The sequence below is a fragment of the Lepisosteus oculatus genome, chromosome 1, assembly GCF_040954835.1.
Source record: "Lepisosteus oculatus isolate fLepOcu1 chromosome 1, fLepOcu1.hap2, whole genome shotgun sequence".
Classification (NCBI taxonomy): domain Eukaryota; kingdom Metazoa; phylum Chordata; class Actinopteri; order Semionotiformes; family Lepisosteidae; genus Lepisosteus; species Lepisosteus oculatus.
Window position 1 is genome coordinate 51844972 of NC_090696.1, and position 27489 is coordinate 51872460.

Consider the following 27489-nt stretch of genomic DNA (forward strand, 5'->3'; position numbering starts at 1 on the left):
AGAATGTTTGGTATACTGTTGTTTGGTATTTGATATGGCTGCTATATCCAGCAGCCATATCACCCTGCAACTCACAACTGGCAACCCACTGAAGCTAAGCAGGTGTGAGCCTGGTCAGTACCTGGATGGGAGACCTCCTGGGAAAAACTTAGGTTGCTGCTGGAAGAGGTATTAGAGAGGCCTAATGTGGGTCCTAATGCCCCAGTATAGTGATGGGGACACTATACTGTAAACAGGTGCCGTCCTTCGGATGAGACGTAAAACCGAGGTCCTGACTCTCTGTGGTCATTAAAAATCCCAGGATGTTTCTTGAAAACAGTAGGGGTGTAACCCCAGCGTCCTAGCCAAATATCCCATTGGCCCTTACCAATCATGGCCTCCTAATATTCCCCATCTATGAATTGGCTTCATTACTCTCTGCTCTCCTCCCCACTAATAGCTGATGTGTGGTGAGCGTTCTGGCGCACTATGGCTGCCGTCGCATCATCCAGGTGGATGCTGCACATTGGTGGTGGTGGAGGGGAGACCCCATTACCTGTAAAGCGCTTTGAGTGGAGTGTCCAGAAAAGCGCTATATAAGTGTAAGCAATTATTATTATTATATGAATTTTCACTTATCTGAGCATTTTGGAATTTGTACCTTGTAATTTTTATAAGAATGAAATTTCGCTAATCAGCACTTTGAAGTTTGAAAGTGACCTGTTTTGGCCAAGAACCATTTTAATTCAGCACTATAGAACAGCTGTTTGTTTCTGTGGGGGCGACAGGCATTGTGGTTAAGGTCGCCATGAGGCAGCAGTGCTTTGTTTACGATCACAGCAAAATCTTGTGCTCTCATTTTCAAAGTGTTTTTTTGTGTTTGTTTTGTAGTTGATGTTCATTATGGGGTCTTAAGGAAGAGAAACAAATTCCTTAGCGTAATAGTCAACAATAATATGCTCATTCTTCTAGCCTATCGGTTGGATAGCGATCCATTACGAAAGAATGAAAAATGTAAAAACAAATTATTTTACAGTTATAGTTGGCTTATTTGAATATAACTGCATTGTTCACTAAGCTTGCTATAATGGTCTGTATGGTATTATATGTTTAGAGAGTTTTTGAGTGAACTTGTTTTCAATTTGGGACGGGTGGAATTTTCCCCATAAGAAATAATAGAATTTTTATTTTCGATTTACAATCTCCTGCCTTCCAAACAGATTTTCAGGAACAAATTAGGTTTGGATACCAGGTATGAGTAGACACAAATTTTAACTCAAGGTCACTTTTTCATCTCTCTAACCGAAGTATTTGTGGTTAACAATAGAAACAAAATTATTTTTTATCTTTCTCTTAATTTTATATTCCTTTTTCATGTTAACATCTCTTTCTGAAGATTTATACCCTGGTCTGATTTTGCAGAGCCAGAGGATTTGGAAGCAGAGGAGCTAGAGCAAGCTTCTGGCAAACCTGAGGCTGCAGAGTCCCTGAATGGTGTTATTAATGCTTGGCAGAATGAATCACTCAAGCTGAAGTATGTGTGACTGTAACTGTACATTGCACTTTTTTGTATATGTTTTTAAAGAAACATTGTATTCATTAAAAAAAGTGTATTCAGCAGAACATATCTGTGTTTATATATAACATTTATATGTAGCATATTTATAGCAGCAGTTCTCTCAAAATGCCCCTTTATTTTTTTAAGGGCTGTGGGCAGAGGTTTACTATTTTATTGTGTTATTCATTTCTGTATCTTTTTTCCTCATTGCAGTTTTTGAAAACACTGAACCAAATCAGATCTGTAACTAAGAATAAAAAGCTTCAATCTTTTCTTAATTGATAAAAAAATGGTGATGGGGGTCTTCTTTGGATATAACAGTGCAGGTATGCTAAGGCTGAAGCAATTTATTGTTTGATTTGTTTCCTGTCAGGTCACAAGAAAGTAGTATTCCTCATGCTGAGTCGGGCAGTGAGGATGAAAAGACAGAAGACACCAAACAGACAGAGCTTACAGGTCAGCTTTCACTCCACTTGGCACTTTAGATGACAATATTTTGAAAGAATTCTAATTACTGTACATTTTTGTTTTATACTCTGAAATGATTGTGCTTTTCTTTCTGTGCCCACATATAATCAGATATTCGGCAATATACCATAGGTTGTCTAGTTGCCACAAATAAAAACTCTTTGAGCTTGGGTGAGATGTCCTTGGCCGTCCACTCCAAAACACATCTCACTAAACTCAGATCTTCAGATTACCTCTAATTAGTTTTGTTCCTTTAGTGAACTATGTTAATATCTTATAATGTATAATATCTTCTAGAACTATATAATACACCCGTATTGTATAATGTTATTTACACAATTTGCAAGCACAATGCTGTCTTGTGTAGGCAAAGGGGCAGCACCAACAAATAACAAACCACTTTCCTTTGCTTTATTTGGTCTCAACATTAACAAATGTTCTTTGAAAACATGAAAATCTCTTATGTAGTCTTGATTATTTTCATCAAACCTTTGCTTAGCGGGGAATGTGAGGTGATTTCTTGAACAGCACATCTTCAGGGTTTAAACGTCTGTAATGGTACAGTGAAGATATAAAACTACACGTGACAGAGAACTGACAGATTAATCCAGTAAAACAATTTGTTCCTACTGGAATAATGTCTTAATCTCTAAATCCAGATTGCTAACTATCCATGATATATGTTTGCATACACTTCTTTTCTTCAACACAATGTGGTGTTGTGAACATATTAAATTATGCAGCTCATGTTTTAAGCTGTTGCATGGTTAAATCAAGAAGCACATGTTTTGTTCCCTTTTTGGTTTATTAATGAAGCTGTATGATTAAAAAATAATGTTCTCAAATTACATTAATACACAGATGACAGCAAGGAGGAGAAAATATTTCAGACTCAAACAAGAAGTATTGTTGCCTTACTTTAGTGTATGTGAAAGCTTACAAACTTGGTTTACTTTTGTGGAGTTGATTATTATCAAAGTAGCTTAAAATATATATACAGATGCAGCCATTCAAAGTGCGGGGTACAAACCCGTACTGCACGCCACTACCTACATCATACCGCGGTACGTGATTGACTGGCCAAAATGACTGACAGGGGCACTCGTTGTGCATTGGTCAGTAGTGTAAAGATTTAATCATTTAATCTCTTTACTGTGCACGTTTTTAATCCGCTTAGTATTGAATATTTATATGGAATTTTACAACTAAAGGGAAATTAGTAGTAGCTGAGCATAAAAAGAAGAGGAGCATAACGCATCTGAAGGTCATAAACGATATTAATTTAGGAACATTTAACATTATGCAAACTGTATATTGCTGGTATTGATAGAAAAAATACACACCAGTATTTTGTTTCTCCCTAAACATTTTAAGCATCAAAGTCTTATATGTGGTTATTTCAGAAACGTTTTTACGTGCACCTTCTGACCACATTACTGTATGTTTATATACTTTGTGAAAATAAAGTTTTAATCTCCTCTGCGAATAAGCTCGTTATCGGAGTAAACAAAAGCATACTTTTAGAATCGGATTAATAGGGAATATAATATGGAATCGTGTATCTAAATAAATAACGATATAATTATATTCATGTAGTGTAGCACAAACAGTAGTATAAGACTTTCTATTGATGTGTGTATGGCTGTTTCACTGTTGTTCACATGACTGCATCTGTGGCGTGATGGCTTAAGCTTATGTGTCATAAGCCTTGCTTTGTGTTGTGAAACTGTTCTTTATTTTTTTAGGATTTTTTTAAGATAGCACTACAGGTAATACACTGGAATAGGGGGGGTCTTCTTCATGACTCAATAGCATTTCAAGCACAACATTCAAAATGCTGCAACCAAGTGTTTTACACACTAAGCAGGCCGTCTTAGCTTTCACTGTCATGATTTCTAATGTGAATCCCTTTCATAATGTTTTATTATTTCTGGTAGATAGCTCCATTGGACAGGCAATACGCTGGGATAGGGGGTGCTTCCAGTAATTCTGGGTTTCCTATGTTTTATTTCAGTTTCACATTGGTTCTGAAAGTTAACACTTATGCAAGACATACTGTTTTTTGGGCATGTTGAAACTGTTACTTAGCTTTCTTTGTGAGGGGAGTTATCCTGAGAAAAGATGTACTTTTCTTTGTTGTTTTCTTGATTTTCAAACATAGCTATTATGCTATGCTGTGCAGTATGGGGTGGCTGTTTACTTATCAATAGTGCCTGGAATCTTAAACCATTAGAAGGGTTACAAACAACAGGGGGCCATTCACTCAATCTAGCTCTTGTAATGGTTAATATATTAATCTGAGGACCTTATCCTGCCTTTTTTTTAAAGAAGCCCAAGTAAAATAATCAAAAGCACAGTTGGACAGATGTTGAAGTTGACCCACAACCGGCTAAAGAACTGCGCCTTGCTGTCTGTATTAAACCTTGTTCACTCAGCACTTTAAAGTAAGTGTAAAGTGCTATGAAGAAGAATGAAGATACTCTCACATCTTGATGAAAGCTATAGTTTTTTAAATCTTTTATATGATGGGTGCTCCTACAATTAAAGGATCCAAAGTAACTAAAAGTTTCACAGCTCAAGGGCAAAGTATTCAGAGATTTTTCCAAAGCTATTTAAATCAAATTGCTTTTTTATTCCTTTTTAGGAACATATTTATAGCAAACAAATTATGCCTAGGGATGTTTTTTTATAACAAGAAATTGTTGTGTCCGTACAACTGAAACACATTTTGGAGTACTGTCACAATGCTTTTCTGTTTTAATTATTCCAAACATTTCTGGCTCCAGCATGCCAAACAACATGGTCTTTAACATCATCCCTGAAGACATGGTCTTCCCCCCTTTGTTTTAATATTACTGGATAGAACACTGAATTGCATACCTATTTTATCAGTAAAATTGTCGCATCTGATTTCTATTGTTGCGATGGTTGTGCATGCATGTAATATGGAATACCGATTAAAAAAATATTTGATTTATCGATGAAACACTTCTGTGTTTCCTTTTTAGTATTGCTGTTGGATTCCTTTTTCCTAATTTACAGAACCAATGCTCCTGCAGATAAACCTATAATCCCTCCACTGAACTATGCTTTGTTTCTTTCAAATCTATCACCACATATCCTGCTTGCAAAACCTACCACTGTGACATTGTGCATACCATACCCTCATCAGACCAGTGTTTGCAAAATGTACATATCCAGGTATCTGAAAAAAAGGCTTCACATATCAAAGTAGGGTTGTGATGAGTCAGTGGGCGTGCTAGTGTGTAAAATCCTTGGTTACAGCATAATGAATATGGTTGTGCAAAAGCTATTGACTTGTGAAGAGCACCCCCCTATCCCCATGTACTGCCTGTCTAATGGTGCCGTATTAGAAAAAGTAAGGAAAAGTTTCACAACCCAAAGCAAGGTGTATAAGGTTAGGGGGTCTGCCTAGTGTGTAAAACACTTGGTTGCAGCATTGTGAATGTTGTGCTTGAAAAGCTATTGACATGTGAAGAGCACCCCCTGTCCCCATGTACTGCCTCTCTAATGGTGCTATATGGGAAAAAATAAAAAGTTTCACAACCCAAAGCAAGGTTGTAAAATGTGAGGGTGGATGTCTGGTGTGTAAAACACTTGGTTGCAGCACTGTGAATGTTGTACATCACAGGCCGGACAAACAGACACAAACACACACACCAGGGCCAGTTTTCCTGTAAGCCAATTAACCTAACAATATGTTTTGGAGTGCGAGAGGGAATCATATCACACATAAGGAGAAAAACCCAGAGAGATCACGCAAACTTCACACACACAGGATGGCAGGAATAGAACCGAGGGCCCCAGTGCTGCAAGATAGCAATGCTAACCACATCGCCACCATTAGAAATGGATGGATATCTTATCTTTCTAGTTCAAAGGTTGCGTGCATAATTCAATTTTGAGAGCCACTGAAACATCTGGTGCTACTGTTGTATTTATGAAAAAAATAATACAAAAAGCATACTAACAACTGTGCCATCCTATTCCTTAGTTAATACATTTTATTTTTATAAACAGTTAACATTGTTAGCAAAATATTTTGAATGATATTTTACCCTATATTTTCTTCAATTGTGTATTTAACTTATTTTCTGATAGTCCGATTTAATGTATATTTGAACAATAAAAATATATTTTTACAAGATGTGGGGAAAAGTGCAACAATTTATAACAGTGCTAAATTTATTAATGATTACTAATAGTTTATGCTAACACCTAACTTTCTTAATTAGATGTATTTAAAACAATGAACTAAGTGTAACATAGCATTCAGAAATACAATCGAGAATAATTGTTATACATTTTAGAAAAGTTTCATCTATGCATACACCACAAAACTAAAGACGATTAAAATCTGTAATCTTTCCACGTGTAATGACATTAGAAAGTACAATACGTTCCTGCTTTGTTTTAATGATGGTATCAAAAAGTAGTCTAAGTGGTGAGAAGCCTGTACTTGATGATAATTAAAGGACTTTAGAAGTCAAAGAAAATGATTTACATTGTTTAATTTTACACACTTAGTTATGAATGCAGATGCAATTGGTGCCATTCGATAGAACAGCCATTGTGGAATACTGAGCTCCGTGTCTCCTCCCTCTCTTGGTGCCGCTTCCCCCTCTGACAGAATGCAGTGGCTGGCACGCTATTTTCAGAGCCTCTGATTGGGGGGAAAAAAAGACCTGCTGATCTGTTCTACATACCAGGAAGAACTCAGAATGATTTTTTCTATTCGAAACGTGTGTTGCTTTTATGAAATTTGTGTATTTTAAACGTTTAATTAAGAAGTAAAAACCTTACAGTGTACACAGAGATTCTAAGCTGATCATGAGGAAGAAAAATCACCAAGTTTTTCACACATAAAAAGTGGTTATTAACTATCGAAGCCTGTTTTTATGGCTTTTAAAGTCATGCAATGTCTAAGCAAAAACACATCATTATATCTCATTTTTTATTTATTTTTTAAAAATTGAAAAAATAGTTTGCCCAGCCTAATTTTAAAGACCTACTTGTGAAACTTTTCACAGCCTGTACATAAAACTATATACACAATACTGCTGAAAGCAGGAAAATTCATATTCTTTACTCAGCGGCTTATTAAAAACAACACACATGATGTTCAAACTAATTTTTTTACACAGAAGACTGACACAGCTTCGCGTTGTGAATCTCTTTTTCTAAGAAAACATTTGTCAGTCTGTCCATGGGGGGAAGGGGGACTGTCTTTCATTCAAAGGCTTGCCTATTCTATTTTGTAAATGTAGAGGGTGAGAAAAGACTTGTGAAACCGGTTTGTTTACAAGCAATGTAGGCACAGAGACTCAGTCTTTGTGGAGTGAAATTCGGTACAACCAGCCAGCCAGCACTTCAGCTGCAGCGCCAGGCGAATGCGCCACATTAATGTAGAGCTTTCGGGCTCACGTGGGTTTGCACGTGCACACTACATTCTGTGGTACCACTGTGTACTAACAGTACGAGCATGTTGTGATATTTAGAAATATTAAAAATGTCAATATAATGCCAATAATGTTAACTATTTTAGTTTTTCAAAGAAATGTTTATTAAAAGAAAACTCATGGCGACAGCTGGATTTGAACACCTGACCTCAGCCTTATAAGTCAGTCACTTAAGCCATCACGCCACAGATGCCGACATGTACTAAACAGTGAAACAGAAGTACACATATCAATGGAAATTCTTATACTACTGTTTGTGCAACAGTACTTGAATATAATTATATCGTTATTAATTTCTTTAGATTCGCAATTCCATATTATATTTCCTATTAATCAAATTCTAAAAGTATGCTTTCGTTTACTCCGATAACGAGTGTATTCGCAGAAAAGGTTAAAACAATCACTTTTCACAAAATATATAAACGTAAAGTAATATGGTCAGAAGTAGCACAAAAACGTTTCCAAAATAACCACATGTAAGACTTTGATGCTTAAAATGTTAGGGAGAAATGGAATACTGGTGTGTATTTCTTCTTTAAACTACCAAGACCAGCTATATACAGTACAGTTTACATACAGTAATATGTTTATGTTCCTAAATTAATATATTTTATGAGCATGTGAAAGGCATGGTGAATCGGAGATTCTCAAGACTTACTTTGTATGATTGGAAACAAATGCGTGATCAGATCAACGAAATGCTGTGGTGTTACTTTTTGTCAATGAAAAAATAAAGTATTTTCGTTTACAAAGATGGTTACAATGTGGACCATGGTAATACTTTGACTTTACAGCTTGTCCAAGGTCATTCAATATTAATACTATTAGGAATATCTTTGGTAAAGACTTTGATGCATAAAATATTTCTGCATAATTAAAATATTTATAATAAAGGTGGTAGGTTGTGTACTTTTGTCCAACTGAGCAATCTTGCTTTCATAAAATATACCAACTTTTTAATGTATAATGATTAACATGCTGTAATACACAGTTTAAATTCAAAAGTCTAAAGCGTATACAACTTAAATTCTTAATTGAATACAGATTGTCCCTCAGCAGTGATCAGGATTCGAAACCAGGTGTTTTCTGGTGACAGCTCAAATGCTGTTCATGAGAGATTAAGCTTTATTAGCTCCACCTGGCGGTTTTACAAGGTGATTCTGGATACTATTAACATTATCTAATTTGCATATGGTATACCGCGGTATGACAGGAAATGAACGTACCCGGCTAGTTTTGAATGGCTGCATCTGTATGTATGCACTAATCTTAACATTCTAGACAAGATTTAAGTTCTAGCTGTGCCAACCCTTTTGTTATGCTTTATTCATATGTGCTATGATAAAAAAAACAAAGAATGTATATTGTAATCCACGAGCATATACAGTACAAAGTCAGAATCAGGGCAAACACTAGACGGGGAATGAGCCTAGTTTTGATTCAAACAATTAGTGCTGTGTCTGAAACTTTGTCTTTTCTACTGATAGCCAAAAGGGAGATCTGTGAGGAGAGCTCAGCATTGGAGCCCTTGTTACAGAAGGTGGCTTCCCCAGCACACAGAAGGGCAACAGCTCTGGCAATCCTGTCTGCACAATCATCACAAGAGGATTCTGTGACATCTCGGTCACGCTCTGTTTCACCAATTAAATCCAAAGACAAGGACTCTCTTCTCATTGGACTGTCAACAGGTTTGTTTGATGCCAATAACCCCAAGGTAAGACTTTACATCAAGGAATTTGCATAAAAGTGAAAATTAGTTCATATTGTAATTTGATGCTTCTGGCTTTCTAATGCGAAGTGGGGATACAGGCAGCCTCCAGAATGCTTTGCTTCATAGCTGGGCCGGTATTGTCCTTCGAGAGTTTGTAACTGTCCACCATTTAGTCCTAGACCTCTCAAAAAAAACGTTGCCATATTTTTATGTTAGGCTTTTACTGTGATAGCTGTGTTAGTATTAGAAGGGAGGAAAAAGGACAATCTTTTTTATATTTAAGATTGAATTTTCAGGGATTAAATTTGAACTACCCATTTTAGTCTTTAGGTGTGGCATTACAAATGTACCTAACTACATAACTGAATGTTCTAATTTGTGCTCTGTTTTATACATGTTATTTTTTTCCTTCACATACATTTCTTATGAGTATTTAATACTGTAAGGCATTTTAAAAACAGCAAATGCTACTCAATTCTTGTGTTGTTATTTCCACTTATTATTCCCTCACAACTGAATTCTTCATTGACAAAATTCTTTGTACCCTAAAGTTAGACATATTTTTGTTCTGGAAAACTTTAAATGGCAACAATGATAGTTTAAAAGAGTTAATAGCTCTTAATAATTATGAGGGTACTTTAGCTTGGTTCAGGTGTTCTGTCTTGTTAGATTTTCTTGTAATTTTCTCCTGAGCATGTCAAAGAATTAAGGAACCTTTAGGGATAATGAGGAAAATCTCTGTTGTGCCAGAAATTGATCAGTTTATTATCTGTATACGTATAAGTATACATTATTTCTTCCAAGTTTCTTGAAAATTAATTACTTATTCTTATCAAAATTAAATCTGAAATAGTAGTTGTACACTCATAATAATGACTCATTGGACCCCATCTTTAATTTATTTTTTGTGCTTGGCCTGTACAAACAAAATGTAAGAATCCCTCACACCAGCCTAGACATTGTCTGTAAGTATTTATATGCTGTATTGCTAATGTTTTAGTTTCCGTTTCCAAGCTTAAACTCCAGAATATCACATAATTACAAATGAAAAAGAATTGGTTGCTTCAGTTTCATCAGTTAAGGATTTTGCCTAATTAAATTCCTGAGGCACAATTTACAGGTAATCACTAATCCCAGAATCTATTTAACTGTCCTTTCAGTCCTGTAGCATGACAAATGATATATTGTACATGTAAATGGTTGTGCATTTATTTTTGCCTTTTGTTGAACAAGAAACCTTGACTTCTGTTCTTTTCGGTACATTGGAGAGCTCCTTCAATGTAATGAATAATATCCCAAACTAGTATCCTCTGTATATTCTTAGAAGAGTACACAAGCCTTTTAGCTCTTGCAATTGAAGTAATACACATTATTTAATATTTTAAAAATGTTTGCATACCTTTATTTTAACGTGACTTGGCACTACACGCAGTTATCCTGTGTTGTCATATGGAGTATAATCTGAGAGATTAACGCAGATGTTGTCATCCATCGCTCTTCAGTCAGACATGTTCGGAACTTCAAACTCATGCTAGAAAAAGCCGATTTGCATGGAAACTTTAAACCAAAGAAGCTATTTTCATGACCACTCTGTGTATGATGTTGTATTTTTCTGTACCAACAAAGTTCCAAAAATTCACAGCAGATTGATGGTTGGTTAGTGTGCAGCAAAAGGTAGCCATACTCAGTTATACTTTGTGGCTTTACGTGGGGGTGTGTTCACTGTGGATTTAGAGCCCTGGCTTGAGGCTAGTGCATTGCCTTCACAACCACAGCTGTTCTGGCTAATTAATGACAAGCCGTAGCTGTGGGGGATCTTTAAGATACATTGAGCAGACCCCCAGAAGGGGAGGATCATTCCAGTGACAGTCCCGGAGGGGATTATGACCGAGCATAAGGCCGTCGTTTCTCCTTCATTTTTATTTTCTTTTTGCCTTTACCGCTGTGCATTTTAATGCTTTCTCATAAAATTGTTTTAAATTAGTAGTCAGAGAGTTGTCACAAAGTATTTGAAGGCTCCTTTTAAATGTTTAACTTTCAGATGCTGAGAACATGCTCCCTGCCAGATCTTAGCAAGCTTTTTAGAACTTTTGTTAATAACAATGCAGATGCTCCAGATGACAATATTGAAATAGATTACATTGAGGATGAACCAATCAAAGTTGAAGGACACTCAGACTCTGAAGACACGTGAGCATGATGTCATTTTATCCTTTTTGTTTCTTTTTAAGTCTTTTAAAAATATAAAAAAATTTAACATACAATAGTTAGCTTAAAATGGGCAGCATAGTTGTTTTTAGCATAAACATTTTTGAATAATTGATCTTTTGATTACAGTAAATAACTTACTGCAAGTTATTTACCACTCTAATGGGAGTAAATAACTTGCATTTTCCTGACTGGGTGTAGTTTGCTCAATATCCTTGTTATTACCAATCTATATTCTCATTAGAATAAACTTATTTTTAAATAATTCATTTGATATTATTTTTGTTACTGCATGTTTAATATATGAATATTTAGTTATTAAACATAAACAAGTAAAATGTATGTCTCCCTACATTGTGTTTGTCTTTTTTGAGACGTTTTGTAAGGTTGTTTTTCCTGCAATGATGCACAGCTTGCCAGTAAAAGATATTGTTTCTGATGTTTAATTCAGTATGTTTGAGGAGACATATGAAGACCTCCAAGAACTTCAGGCCTCCATGGAGAGACTGCTGCAGGAGCAGCCCAGTGAGGAGTATAGCGAGGAGGATGAGGTTGGATTAAATGCCAGCCCCTCTGAAGATGCATTGGATGGAGTGGAGATTTTGGCTAATGGGTTTGACAAGGAAGAAAATCACCCTAGCATTGGGAGTGAACTCAATGAAGAGTGGCATTCTGGTAAGAAAGTTATGAGTGGACCACATTTCCACTCATAACATTTTAACAAAGTAGCTCTGATCTCCATCAGAGTTTAAATTTGCTTACTAACAGTTTTAAATATTTAGTTTTTAAACCTTTCCCCCTTTATTTTAAGTGTTACATGGACAGACCATCAGCCTGGACCAATTTGAGGCCATAGCTACAGTTTTGTGCAAACGTTGGGCACCCCTGGCCAAATTATGTTTTGTTGATTTTCTAAGTGAAAAGAAGTTAACACAACCTGTGCAGCAAACAAACTTAAACTTGACATATTTCTGCAGATATTACTGTCTCACAGCCTCTTATCTCTGGGTCCATGTGACAGTGTGGGTGTGGGTTCTTGGTGGCTTTTCTGCTTTTGATCCAGTGTTTGACCGCTGGATCACGTGCCTCATTGGAAGGGAACCACAGCCTGAGAAAGTACAGTTACTTGCAGCTGACTGGGTCCCGTAGCTCCCAACAGAGGTTTCAGAAGAAGATGCACTCGGGTTTCAGGGGAAAATACGTTATGTCTCTCCACACCTCCTCGACTGCCTGGCACATTAGGTTTCTTGTGATGTACTCGTCAACCCATACAGCCCCTACTTCCTCAGACAGACTTGAAGACCATTCCTTTGGGGTGCTCATCTGAGTGTCATCTCATTATCATGGGCATGTTTAGGTCAATGGCCTAGGCGATGGTGTCTAAAATGAGAGGTACGTTCCAGCTTACAGATCTCCCCTCCACCCTGCTCATCTGATCACAATTTATTGTGTCTGCAGTCCAGTAACTTGGACGTGATCTTGATGTCCATGCAGAGCATCATTATAAGCCTCCAGTTTTTTAGATCAGCCACATTCCCCCCCCCCCCCCTTTGAAGAGCAGGACTTGAAGGGTCCAACAGTCCCTCAGCCTAGATGAAGGAAGGGTGCAGTGCAAGTGTCACTCCTGGCTTTGCCTTTGAACAGTGGGTTCAAAGACCAGAGAGAAGTAGTTGCAGATGGAAGGACTGCGTTTTGTGTCTATTTTCCTGAGCCTGCCTATTTTTAAAAACCCTGTTATGTCATGACCAAATGAGGTGTCATAAATATACATACTGGAGCTGCATGTTTGCAATGTAATGTTGGGGAATTATTGGTGCTACTGTAATTTGAAGACTTCTTATGCTCAAAAACATGTGCCATGTATTTTTTAATTCCAAAGTCAATGTTTCAAATGCGATTAGGTAGTTTGACTCTTTTAGTAGCTAATTGATCCAAGGATCTCTAATTGCCATTTTGTCAAAGAATGGCTTTAACAATATTGCTGGGTAGCCTGTTCCATATTACTTCAACCTTTTTACTCAGATTAATTGAATCAGAATTCTAACAATCATCCATCCATTTTCTAAATTCTTTATCCACAGGGTCTCAGCAAGCAACAGGTATAGGGCAGGATATACACCAGAATGCCTGTACATGACAGGGCACACCCAAACAGAAACGGGCACACACTCAACTCCCAGTTTCATTTGTGGTGTCTATTATCAACTATTTGTTTAGATACTATTTTTAATAGTAACTATAATTGCTTACACTTATATAGCACTTTTCTGGACACTCCACTCAAAGTGCTTTACAGGTAATGGGGACTCCCCTCCACCACCACTAATGTGCAGCATCCACCTAGATGATGCAACACCAGCCATAGTGTGCCAGAACACTCACTACACATCAGTTATCAGTGGGAAAGAGAGCAGAGTAATGAAGCCAATTCATAGATGGGGATTATTAGGAGCCCATGATTGGTATGGGCCAATGGGAAATTTGGCTAGGATGCCGGGGTTGCACCCCTACTCCTTTTGAGAAACGCCCTGGGATTTTTAATGACCACAGAGAGTCAGGACCTCGTATTTATGTCTCATCTGAAGGACGGCGCTTGTTTACAGTATAGTGTCCCCGTCAACTATAATATATCTATAATTTAAGACCTCAATGTTCAGGAAAAGAATGTGATTGTTTAAATTGTTTCCTTGCTGTTTAGTCATGAACTAGCCTAGACACACACCTAAGGTTTTGCACATCAGGATTCAGAAACTTTTCTTTAACCTTTGTTAAATTTATGGACAAATAACCATTTGACATTTTTGACATTTTCTTACTGCCACAGCTCCAATTTATGAGTACTAAATATTCCTAAGCAAACATCTTCACTTCTTTACATATCTGGTATATCATCAGTCTTCATATACATCCAGTAAAATGTGAAAAGTAAAAACACCAGAACATCAGGATCCATGTCCAGTCAAAACAAATCCACACCATGCACCTCTGTACTCATGTCCCCTGACTTTGGTGTCATGTTGCATTGTTTGGCTGTATTTTGAAGTGTTAAAAGACCTAAGATGTACTGGTCTGATCTTCAATTACTGCTTGACATGAAACTACAACAAAACACTTTTTTTCCTGATCCTTTAGATATCACAGATGAAGAAGCAACAAGTGATGCTGATGATCAGGATAGTATATTCAGCCGCCTAGAAGAGCTGAGGTTCCATTTGGAGCAGGATATGGGATTTGAGAACTTCATTGAAGCCTATAATAAAATAAAGGTCTGTAGGAGGAAATAGAATTCCTTCATTGGCTTTTTTATGGAGTCAATTCAGTGAATAAAGATATTCAGGAACAAGTAGAGGTTAGTTCCACAGTAAAAAGTATGAAGAACTTTTCCACTTTGGCTATGATGTCTTCATTAGTTTATTGTTATTCATTTTACTTTCCAGTGTGAATTTAGCCTCTACTAGTTTCTTTACTACTTGCATGCAGATATGGTTCTTGACTGTAACCTCTTAAATATACGTTTATTGGAGTCATGATCTTTAACAGTACATTTTTTACAAAAGACACTTTGAATTAAAATAAGGTAAGTTTAATAAACAGGATGGCATACATGCACATTGGTAATTATAGTGCATATGTAAAGGTAATTGGAAGTTAGGGACCCAGTTTAAAAAACATAAGTTATAAATTGAAATTTTGTTCCCAAGATTTTTGTAAATGACTAAAAGAAAGCCCAGCCAAATACAATCCATTTTATTCCAATACATTTTTGAAATTTGTATTTGGTGTGCTAGGCTATTCATGAAGATGAAGATGAGAATATTGATATTGGGTCAGATATCATACTTAATATTCTGGGAAGTGAACACCAGCACTTGTACCCCAAGATTCTTCAGCTTGTTATGGCAGATGGAGCCTATCAGGAGGGTGAGTTTGAATGTTTTTATAATTCATTTATAAATATGATAATTCATTTTAAACCTTTAACATTTCTTTTTCTGTCTTGACATATTTCCACCAACAGGGCTTGCATGCGAGACAGCCTGGAAGGGTAACCAAGGGTAACACCCCTCATAACAAGACAACCTTGACTTTGTCTTTAGTGGTCATATTCTTGCATAACAGATACGAATGGGCTTTCAAATCTGTTTGTTGCTGTAAATTAGTTTGGTTTTCTCCAAAATTACTTTTGACAAAGTTCAAGTTGGTATCTGTGCCAGCATGCAAAGGAACAAGTAAAGGTTTATTCTGTGCTGAAAAGAGAAGAAAAGAAACACAACATTTCAGCTGTATAGCTTTCTTCAGATGTCAGGATGAGGTGTTAAATTTCAGGCAAAATACTTTAGGAATGATATTATAACGATGCCAATCTTAAAGGAAGAAGAGGTGGTTAGAAAGCTTAGTCTTGTGTTGTAACAGAAAGAATAAGGTTCTGGATCCCGAGATGAAGTTAAACAGATGAGTTTATTGCATGCAAGGAACAATTAAGCCGAAGTCTTGTTTCCCGCAAGAAACAACAAAACCGAAATATTGTTCAAGGTACCGGTACAAACTTTAGGTTTATATAGTCCTTCCTTGCTGCTTCTGACGTCATTCGTTATTATGGTAAAGGGGAGAGGTCAAGTGTTTCGCCAGTTTCCAGCCTTTTGGCCAAATGGTCAGGGATTAAGTCCCCAGGGATTTTTCTAGCTGGCATCTGGAATCCTTATCAGTTAACCCCCTTTCCTGCCATAAACTCCTGTTGCTTAGAAGTCTAATCTTCATGCCGAGAGGACTTAAAGTTGACAGCTGGTATCTTTCTTCACTTGGAACAGATCGCTGTGAAGAGATAGAATGCCGTTTTTGTGAAAGAAGGGGGCAGGTAGCCCAGGGAGGAGGGGAAGGAATACTAAAGAGATCTAGAAAAAAGATTTAACAGAAGGCATAGTGGGTCACAGCAGAAGTGGGTTAAAATTCAAGTAGGTAGCACGGTCTGCATGCGTAGGCTGCAAAGGAACAAGTAAAGGTTTATTCCATGATGAAAAGAAACACAAAGTTGTTGCCATAGTGAACGTTTAGCTGATGCCATGGTGGTTATGAGACAACCATTTGGAGGATATGTTGTGACAGTGGGCAGGCAGGTACATTCAGTATGCAAAAAACAATTTGTTGTGGTTAATGATAATGTTACTTATTTTGAGAACTCCATATTGTACTCGTGGTCAGAGCTCATCTGCAGGAAGTCACTAACATAGATTAGTCTGTCCAATCTGCCAAACTTAAACCATTTGAAAACTTCTGGAATCAGATGACTTGATTTTTTGAATGCAAACTTTGTAGAATTGTGTATTGAGCTTGTAAAGAATTCAGTACCTTTGCAGGCTAGCGAATACTATGCTACTGTATATTCGTGAGGCTTCTGTTGACACTGTTATACAGTAAAGGAACAAGTAATAGGTTTATTCCATGCTGAAAAAAAGAAGAAAGAGAACACAACGTTTCGGCCGTGGAGCCTTCTTCAGGTGTGAGAGAGACAGGGCAGTAGGCAAAGGTAAAGTAGCGGGAGAACAAAGGTTGAGAGGGAGGAGGAAAGAGAGGCCAATCGAGGTGTGAAGTCAGAATGGGTGCAGAGAGGTGTGAAATGAAACTTCCAATGAAAGGAGAATATTTAAAAGAACAGTAATCTGTCGTTAAGGGAAGGGAGAATGTGTGATCCTAGCTGCAGAATAATTTTAGTTTCGGTGGTCTTTCTGATGTATGAGTTCGGAAAACCGTCTTTGAGAACACAGACGGAGAGATTAGAGTGGTCGTGGCCGTCAGAGGTGAAATGAGAAACAAATTTTTTTCAGCATGGAATAAACCTATTACTTGTTCCTTTGCAGCCTACGCATGCTGACGCAGCTACCCACCTGAACTGTTATACAGTATGTTGTTTGCTTTGGGTAGTTCATTGACAAAAGAACTATACCCATTCTTGTGTGTTATTGGGAGAAATAAGGTAATGTCTGACTAGCAGTAAATACACAATTGTGGGAATACAATACAAAATGTTAAATATTCTGAACATTTGGTGATATATACCAGTAGCTGGACAAGATCTATGGATCAGTTAACTAATATCAAGAAAGCTAAATTAAGTGAAATAGATGTTAACGTTGATTATCATACCAAAGTATTATGACAAAATACTACTTTTTAATATTACTTTTTTTTGGTTTAAAATAATTTGCAATACCTAAAAAACATATACTCCATAAACATTATTTGGCAAGACATTTTAAACAAGCTTGATGTACCAGAACGTTATATAAGTACCTGTATTATAAATATGTATATATAAATGGAACGGTTTTAATTAAGTCGATGCTAAAGGAAAATCTTTTTCGAGTTATAGAATTTAAGTTTTATACTGTTCAGACTTTTATCAGTTTTAAACTGTTTTACGTTATGTAAAATCTTAAATTAATATTGTTTTTCTTTACAAAAATAAAATGACTCCATTTGATATATATAAAAAAAGGGTTATTATACTGTGATCGCAATTTGCTTTTTTCAGGTTTACTTCTGCATTTAGATAATATATATGTTTTGCCTTAATGCAAATTTCAGCAATGTCTAAATTTGATTATAAAAATGTTTCACATATTGTATTGTAGTGGCTTTAAAACCATAGAGTATCATAATATATACACAGTATAGTTATACAGTATAAATCACACTACAGTTAATTGATCTACAGATGCAGCCATTCAAAGTGCGCGGTACAAACGTGTACCGCAGGCATTTCCCTACGTCATAATGCATCATAACGCGTCATACTGCAGTACGTGATTAGATGGCCAAAATGACCGACAAGGGCACTCGTGGTGCGTTGGTTGGTCGTGGAAAGATTTAATAATTTAATGTCTTTACTGTGCATGTTTTAACCTTCTTAGTATTTAATATTTATATGGAATTTTACAACTAAAGGGAATTTTTAGTAGCTGAGCATAAAAAGAAGAGGAGCATAATGCATCTGAAGGTCAGAAACGATATTAATTTAGGAACATAAACATATTACTGTATGTAAACTGTACTGTATATGGCTGGTTTTGGTAGTTTAATAAAAAAATTCACACCACTCTTCCATTTTTCACTAAACATTTTAAGCATCAAAGTATTATAATATGGTCCCTAAATATGCAACTGCTGTATAGAATGAATTTTAATTAAAAAAAATGTATTTAACATGAAAATAAAGCTGTTTACGTTCCTCTGCCTGAGAATATAGTCCCTCGTTGCTACGCAACGCAGAAACACTGCCACAAGTAACTAGCAAAGAGAGGACATTAGCTAGCCAATATGATAAAAGAATAAATAACTTTTTTTGTTTATTTCTTTAGCACATTTTATTGAACATTTCCATCGATTGTACAAGCACTGAAAAATTGTTCAATCCTTTTGGCATTTTCTTTTACTATAACAGACATTAAAACTCCCTTGATTTTAACAGAGCGTTTCATAGTTTCTAACAATGAAAATGATTTAAACTGCGACACTTTTTTCATTCAACGAGAGCTCAAAATATCACAAGGATCAACAGAGATCAAGAAAGACAACAGAAAAAGATGTGTATAAGATACTGTACATGGGAATCCAAGTTTTTTTTTTATCTACGCTAAGAAGTAGTCTTTAAAATTTCTTCATCACACAGTGAAGTCGAAATTCCGGGATGTGCCTATATTAGAAAATATAGGACTTCTTCGAATGTATGTCAGGCAATCAGACTTCAGGACCGGAATTATCCGTTTTATAATGGGGAATATAGTGTAAAATCCTGGGTTCGGTAAAATGTTTTAGGCATTCATGTGAAGGGCAACAGAGCTTTCATTGGCCGATTATCATTATCATCATTATTATTAATAATAATATTTTATGAATATGTTTCAGATGTGAAGAACATAGATCCCCAATGCAATTTCAACCAAACCTGTTCCCACACACCCTGGCCCCACTGCCATTAGAATATACACAAAGCACTGAAATCTTTCGAGCTGACGATCGAGGTGTTTCCGTCAACACCTTTCAGCAGCACTCCTGTGCCCGGACGAGAGAAAGACACAAGACAAGCCCGCCAGCCCGAGAGAGAGCGAGAGAGAAAAGAGAGTAACACCAAGGGATGCTGAACCGGGGAACTATTTACATGGAAAACTGGCGATCTCCCCAGACTGTCTGCCCGTTTCACTGTTACCTGGATACCTCTTTATTTAGAACTCACTCTCCCCCCTGCCTGTCTGACTTTTTTTAATCCTTCTGTGCCCGGATTGCAGTGGGTAAGGAATTTTTCCAAGAAAAAAAGAAATTTCACCAGATCCTCTTCTCTTCTTGTGTCTAATTTTTAGTTTAGAAGGATTCAAGCAGGATTTTAGATTAAAGGCAGCGACCTCAATCAGAGTAGAAACCCTCACACCTGAAGAAGGCTTGCGTTTTCTCTCTTCTCTTTTAAACATGTGTACAATGCTGTAATACAGTTTAAAATAATTAAAAGTTTAAACAGTATCAACTAAACTCCATTAATATAAGTATCGAGTGGTATTAAATAAATACAACTTTTTAGTATAGATTACACTTTTCTTAAACTTATTTAAAAAATAAAATCGATTACAATCTAGTCTTTCCACCTTTGATCCCAAAATCCCAAGAAAAATAAATCTAAACTGGGAGAAAGCTATGCTGAAAGTTTATTAAGATACTTAGAAGACAAATATAACAATTTATGTTGCATTTGTCTGATTGTGAATCAAAAAATAAATTTATTTAAACACGCGTTTGCGATTTAAATCAAAATGGGGTAACTCTCTCTCTCTCTTATTATCAACACTAGTTCAATTGTGGCTCTTCTCAGATACTGTAGTTCGGCATTCAGGTAGATTGCCAGGCGAAATAAAAATAGGTTTCGATAGTTAATAACCACTTTTTATGCACGAAACACGGGTGATTTTTCTTCATCCTGATCAGTTTAGAAATCTGTGTACACTGTAAGGTTTTTATTTCCTAATTAAACTTTTAAAATGCGTGTTTCGAATAGAAACAGCATATGCTGTTGTCTTCCTGGTATGAAGAACAGATCAGCAGGTCTTTTTTCTCCAATCAGAAGGGTGTCAGATGGTGTCAGCCAATCACCATTCTAAAGCCGTACCGTAATCTCTGGTATTATAAAAGCAAGGGAGATTGTCCGTTATAGTGGACATAAAAACAAGAGTTTACTGCGGTGTTATTGGAAACCCAATTTTAACACTAATCGCCGGCATTATATCCTTGAAGACACAGACTGGCGCCAGTGGGAGCGTAAAAGAAAATGCAGACGAACTAGGGATTGGAAAGTTTCCAAGTGCTTGTACAATCGATGGAAATGTTCAAATAAATGTGCAAAAGAAATTTAAAAAAATAATTTATTCCTTTATCATATTGGCTAGCTAATGTCCTCTCTTTGCTAGTTACCTGTTGCTGTGTTTCTGCGTTGCATAGCAATGAGTGACTATATTCTCAGGCATAGGAACGTAAACAGCTTAATTTTCGTGTAAAATAATTTTTTAAAACTCAAATTCATTAAATATTCAATACTAAGCAGATTAAAATGTGCACAGTAAAGAGATTAAATTATAAAATCTTTTCACTACAGAACAATGCACCACGAGTGCCCCTGTCGGTCATTTTGGCCAATCACTTACCGCGGTAGACTGCGGTGGATTGTTTGTAGTTGCATGCGGTATGGGTTTGTACCGTGCATTTTGAATGGCTCCATCTGTATATTAAACGTAGTAGCTTTAAAACCATATCATTTTTTTAAGCATATAAGCATATTGTTACCAGCCAAGCAACTAGGTTTGACATCATAACAAACACTGCCAAAACAGCAGTCTTCAAATGCAAACAAAACTAGTGTACTGGGTTCAAATTGTGATAACCAAAAACAAAAGTCACAGAAGCTCCTTTCAGCCCACCTTCCTTCCAAGGCACTATCTCCCAGTCCCTTTTATAGCTCCTCCTTTCCCGGGACCATCTTTCCTTAAAGGGACTGGCTCATATCTGTTATAGGGGTGGGTAGTTTTAAAACAAATAAAGCAACTTAATACAATAGCTTACAAACTACAGAATAACTTTCAAACTTTTAAACCTTAATAAACTTTAATAAAGTCATGTGAGGCTTTTTATACATTTAAACTAGAAAAAATACATACATCAGTTATTTATGGCTGGCTTGCCAGTAACCTTTCCCTTTAAGTTTAGCAGTTTTTTAGTACTGCTGATGTGGCAATGTGGAAAACTACAAACAGAAAGGTAACTGGTGGCAACAAAATACCATTCTCCAACGCAGAACACTGTATCATTCAAGTGTTTGCCCCCTTCCTGATTTCTTATTTTTTTGCATGTTTGTCACACTGATGTTTGACACGTTTGACAATGTTTCATATCATCAAACAAATTGAAATATTAGACAAAGATAATCACTTTTTCATGTAGGGCCATGTAGGTTTGGATTTTTTTTCCCCTTAATAATAAAAACCTTCATTTAAAAACTGCATTTTGTGTTTACTTGTGTTATCTTTGTCTAATATTTCAATTTGTTTGGTGATCTGAAACATTTCAGTGTGACAAGCATGCAACAAAATAAGAAATCAGGAAGGGGGCAAACACTTTTTCACACCACTGTATCACACTCATAAACATACAGGAAGGGTATAGGAAAGGTATTGGAGTTTTTTACATTCATTTGGAAAAAAAAAACAAGCACGCTTCCACACATATATAAAAAAAGAGGCCTTACTGTACAGTTGCGTATTATAAGTATTGGAGCAGATACGAATCTGTACTATAAGGGTTTTTCTTTAAGGACACCACACTTTCACCACAACAGTGCCGCAATAATTATGACAATGTTTTTGATTTCTAGTATGATTTATAATAATTTGTGTGTTAATTTATTTCATACAGGTTTTCACTCAGCAATTATTATTCATATGTTGGAAACACTTCTGGTTTGTTTAGTTTCGCTTTCTCTGCAAATTCTAACATCAGTAATTTTAATTATTTGTTGTTGATAAATATATATAGTATACTCTTTGTTTCTTTGTAGTGTAATGGAATGAAATGCTTTTAGTTTTTTTAATTTAACTTATCCAATCAGAGTGACACATTGTCAGCTGAGTGGTAGAAGTTTCGCCTACCACATGGAAGGCCTGGGTTCGATTCCCAGCCAATGCGCAAGTTGTACTTTTAACTAGTTGTCCCTTGGGGATGAAGAAACATTAAAATGTCAGAGTCCAGGTGTTGGTGAAAGAAGAGCTGTTTATTCGTATGCATACGGGAGATCAGCTTGCAGAACCTAGTTTTCCCGAAAGACATTGCTCAGCACTTTTTATACACAGTGACAGACAGACTTCCTACCTTTAACATAGATTACCTAATCCCTAATCATTAGTTTTTTATTCAAGCTCCTTATTAAGACATTCGTTATTGCTTACATTCGCAAAACAAGACATTATTCGACTTCCCTTTTTACTCTTTTTAAGACATGAGCTGTACTTTTCCACTGAGCTATAGATGCCTCCTGGTATGTTTCCACTTGCCAGGGTTATAAATAGTTAGGAAGCTAAAAGACAAGCAGTTTGTTAGCTTTTATAAAATGTATAACATTCCTTCAGGGATAATTAAAACTATCAAGTCATAAAATATGTACAGTGCCTTCAGAATGTATTCACCCCCTTGTCTTTTTTCACATTTTGTTTCTGTTATGCCTCCAGATTTGAACAAATTGAAATATTTTTTTCTCCCTTCAATAATTGTATTCAAGTTTGGGCTCTGGCTGGGCCATTCCAGAATACTAACCTTTTTTTCAAGCCATTCCTTGATAGTTTATGCCATGTGCTTTGGGTCATTGTCCTGCTGGAAAATGAATCTTCGCCCTAAACGCAGATCTCTGGCTAACTGAAACAGGTTCTCCTCAAGGATCTGCCTGTATTAAGCTCCATCCATGTTGCCCTTGATGGCAACAAGCTTTCTAGTTCCTTCTGTTGAAAAGCAACCCAATTGCATGATGCTGCCACCACCGTGCTTGACAGTAGGGAATGTGTTACCTGGGTGTTGGGCTGTATTTGGTTTGCGCCAAACATAGCACTTTGCTTTCAGGCCAAAGAGATCAACTAGTCTCATCAAGACCACACCATTTTCTTCCAAAAGGTTTCAGGTTTTGTCACATGGCATCTTGCAAACTCCAGGCATGACTTAATGTTGGCCTTTCTCAGAAGTGGCTTCCTTCTAGCCACTCCCCCAAAGAGGCAAAATCTGTGAAGTGCTGAAGAGATTGTTGATGGACAGTTTCTCCCATTTCCGCCAAAGACCTCTGCAACTTTGTCAGTGTTGTAGCTGGCCACTTTGACAATTGCCTTTCTTGTCCGGTTGCTCAGTTTGGTAGGATGGCCTCATCTTAGTAGTGTGTGGGTTGTGTCATGTTTATTCCATTTTGTTACAATGGACTTCATGGTGCTCCTAGGAAGGTTCAAAGCTTTGCCAATTTTTTTATAACCTTCTCCAGCTTTTTTCCTCCTAACAACTTCATCTCGAAGTATCACGGGTAGCTCCTTGGTTTTAATTAAAGCAGGACTGATCTGATCTGTTGTTTTAGTTGAGACCTCACAAAGTCAGTGATATTTATTGTTCAATCAAGCAATTGAACACAGGTGTATTTTGTGTGATCTCTCAAGATAATTGAATATACTCACCCAATTTAGGTTGTTAAAACAAAGGGGGTGAATACTTATCAATTAAGTAATGTTCAGATTTTTATTTTTAATATAATTCTGAAGACATTTAAAAATACTTTATTTCATTTTAACAGAGAGAGTTACTTCTACAGGAGTGGAAAAAATCCCTTTTAAATATGCTTTAATTTGACTTTGCAACAGCAGAATGAGAAATAATCTGAGGGGTGAATACTTTCTGAAAGCACTGTATACTATATTGACATTTTAATTAAATCTGTATGTCAGTATGTTAACTATAAAATTAATATTAATAATAAAAGGAACAAAAAGGTTTATTCCATGCTGAAAAGAGAAGAAAGAAAACAACTTTTCGGCCATGGAGCCTTCATCAGGTGTTAAAATAATGTCGATTTTCTCAATGCTGTATATTAATGTTACGTATCAATGTTACTTTACAATATGTAAGACAAATTATGCTGTGAATATATAATGTTAGATTTATTCTAAATAAAATTATTATTATTAATTTATTCTAAAATCATTTATTCTAAAGTCATAAACATTGTTAAGTCCTATAATTTCTCTGTCCCCTGCTCAAAACACTGCTAAGGTGTCTTTATCATGTAAATGGACCTAGAAACGTGGCTGACAACAGTGGCGTAGCCAGGATTTTATATCTGGAGTTGCAGGGACACCAGCATAAAACAGTGATCCCAAGGTTGGTGCAAGCAACAATATTTAATAAAATCTAGGTGTGTCGCTATTTGACAAAGCAATTTGAGCACAGAATGTAACACAGTGTGCAAAGTCATTCAAATCAAATATGTTTATTTGCTTTTAAATATAATACAATATTGTATGGTTTTAAAGCCACTACAGTATCTTTTGAAGGAAAGCACAACAACGCTAGGTGTGGTAACATAAAGAAAATGGCTACAAAAAACAAATTATATAAGCATTTTAGATTATAATGACAAAATATTATGCATAGTGGCTTTAATGAGAAGTATTTAATTTTTTTTTATTTCATTACATTTTCTGTTTAAGGGCATATTTCAATTCTCTTACTTTCTCTGAGCATCTGGTTTTATTTACTGGTGTCCTCCCCATGGCACTTAACACTTTATTCCAACTCTATCATATCAAAGTTCATTCATGTCATAACTTAACTTCTTATCAATTTTTTTTTAATATTTTAAATACCAAGCTATATGGAACTAATAAAAATGTGGGTATTGTATACATATTTATTTTATTGTCAGAGACAGTCTTTATAATGCTTCAGGGGCAATTTGTTAAACAATTTGTATATTGGCCAGGATATAAACCTTGACCTCCCAAGTGGCAGTTGAGATTCTACCACTGAACCACCAAAACATAATTTTTCTTGCTAAAAGTTGCAAACATTGCTTCTATTTTCTGCAAGTGTTTTCCATTACAATAATGACGGCAAGTGTTCATGGGAAATATGGTTAAATGAACAAATAAAAAAGCAGAAAATATTTATGAAGAAGGTGGAATACTGCTAGACTGTTGTCTACCTTATTTTCCTAAAATGTAATTAATGACATTCAGAAATGTTATACTTTATTTTTCTTTTCAACTGCAAAAATGTCCCTTTATTTTCATGATGCCATATTAATATTCCATATTAAGTGGTTTTAAAGTAGTATAACATTAAATCAAGGTACCGTTTCACTAAGATTTGACACACCACAAAGGTCACCTATCCGTCGTCTTTGGGCAGTGAAAAGCTAAGTTTGGCATGCTGAATAATAACTTGGTACAACAGTTAAAAAATGACGTGGCTGGATCTGTATTTGTGGTAGTACAGATAGGCTGTCTGAATGTTAATATCTCGGTGCATGCACTTCATATAGATCTTCTGCACCGTTGAAAGCTCCATTGCATTGCAAGTGTCCACGTCCTGGTTCCTAAAGAGAACTAGATAAGGCCTGTAGAGCACTTATCTGCTTCTTCTGTGTAGCTGCTATGTGAGGTATAAGAGTATCAAAAAGGTTTTAATTTAAATGATTTACTGATTTACTGATTCCAATTTTGCCACTTTTACTGTAGAGCTGGTTAGACTAGTTCAGTCCATCATAATTCATATACAAGTTCAAATATCACAGTGTTATAAAATGCTTATTTCTTTTTTAGGAATCTAGAGAATCTGTAATACAATGAGTAGCTGCATTATTAACATGAAGATTTTTTTTTCTCCCAGACAATAATGAATAGAGCCTTCTCTTCAGGTCTGTAAGCAATTGACATCTTCCCAGGCTGTGATGAGTGAAAGAGTGGGCTTGCACAGGTTTTTGGAGCACAGCTACTGGAAAAGTGGGTCAAGCATGTAATGGATGCATGGTAAATTACTGGTTCACAGCAGATCTTTTGTAGCATCTTCGAATTTTTTCTCATAATTATTTTTCTTTTTCTTATCGCAATCTTTCTAATGTGGAAGCATATAATGTAGTACATAACCAAGTGTAACTTTTGATGGGTAAATATAGACATGTAGTCAACATTAAATACTTCACCAGTAAACAGAAATCAACCTGTAAATTATTTGACTCTGAAAAAGAGGAAAAACAGTTGTACCTGATATTCTTGATAATTAGGATTATGAAATCATGAGCCTTCTGTGTAATCTTTCTATTTGACCTTTTTTAAGTAATCAGGTCAGATTCACGAGGCAGCAAACCCTTTCATTCTCAAATGTGTACACTTCTTGTTCTATCCGATAAACCACTTTTTCAAAGTTTATTCATACTTTTTTTTATTCACTTAACTTGAAAATTATTTAAAAGACAGTCTACTTTGAAGGAATCAAAACGTGTGCAATGATAAGGTTTCAATTACAGTTGACTACATGTGATAATAGGAATGTTGTATAAAATTAAAAACAGCAAGGTATTTACATTTTAGTAAAATCGAGATTTTAAAGTGCTCTTTTTCGTTAATATAAATGCTGATATGTATCAATCTTTAAATGTAAAATAAATGCTTACCTTTTACTAGCATTTTTGATTTTTGTATTTTCTTTTGCTTGGAATAGTTGAGCTACTGTGAAGTTTAGAAGTCTACAAGTTATCAGTTCATTATTGGTTTAGAGATAGATAGATAATACTTTATTAATCCCGTAGGGAAATTGATGTGTTACAGCAGTCCAGCCCAAGACAAGCAAAACAGACATCAGAATAGTTATAAAACAAAAGACAAACAAGATAAATAAAAATAAATACATAGGTGTGTGCAAAATGTGCTGATCATAGTCACTGTAAAAACAATAAAATATGTGCAAAATGTGCATAGGTTTATACAGACTGATTGTCCAAAAAGTACAATGGAGTAAACATGCTGTCCATA

At 35.9% G+C, this 27489-nt stretch overlaps 1 protein-coding gene across 5 annotated transcripts in view; it reads left to right on the forward strand.

The window, feature by feature from the left end:
• The window catches only part of nek1 (NIMA-related kinase 1), an 88257-nt gene extending 61114 nt beyond the window's left edge, over window positions 1–27143 (forward strand). For 3 of the 5 annotated variants that reach the window (XM_015344936.2, XM_015344940.2, XM_015344938.2), the window contains 8 exons: window positions 1402–1513; window positions 1911–1993; window positions 8973–9199; window positions 11238–11386; window positions 11856–12079; window positions 14537–14670; window positions 15193–15325; window positions 15423–18624. In XM_015344936.2, coding sequence (XP_015200422.1) covers window positions 1402–1513; window positions 1911–1993; window positions 8973–9199; window positions 11238–11386; window positions 11856–12079; window positions 14537–14670; window positions 15193–15325; window positions 15423–15463 — 1103 coding nt within the window. In that variant the 3' untranslated portion in view covers window positions 15464–18624. Of the gene's footprint in view, window positions 1–1401; window positions 1514–1910; window positions 1994–8972; window positions 9200–11237; window positions 11387–11855; window positions 12080–14536; window positions 14671–15192; window positions 15326–15422; window positions 18626–26347 lie in introns of those variants that run through there. The other 2 variants (XM_015344937.2, XM_015344941.2) reach the window with 2 other exon arrangements.
• Window positions 27144–27489: the final 346 nt, after the last annotated feature.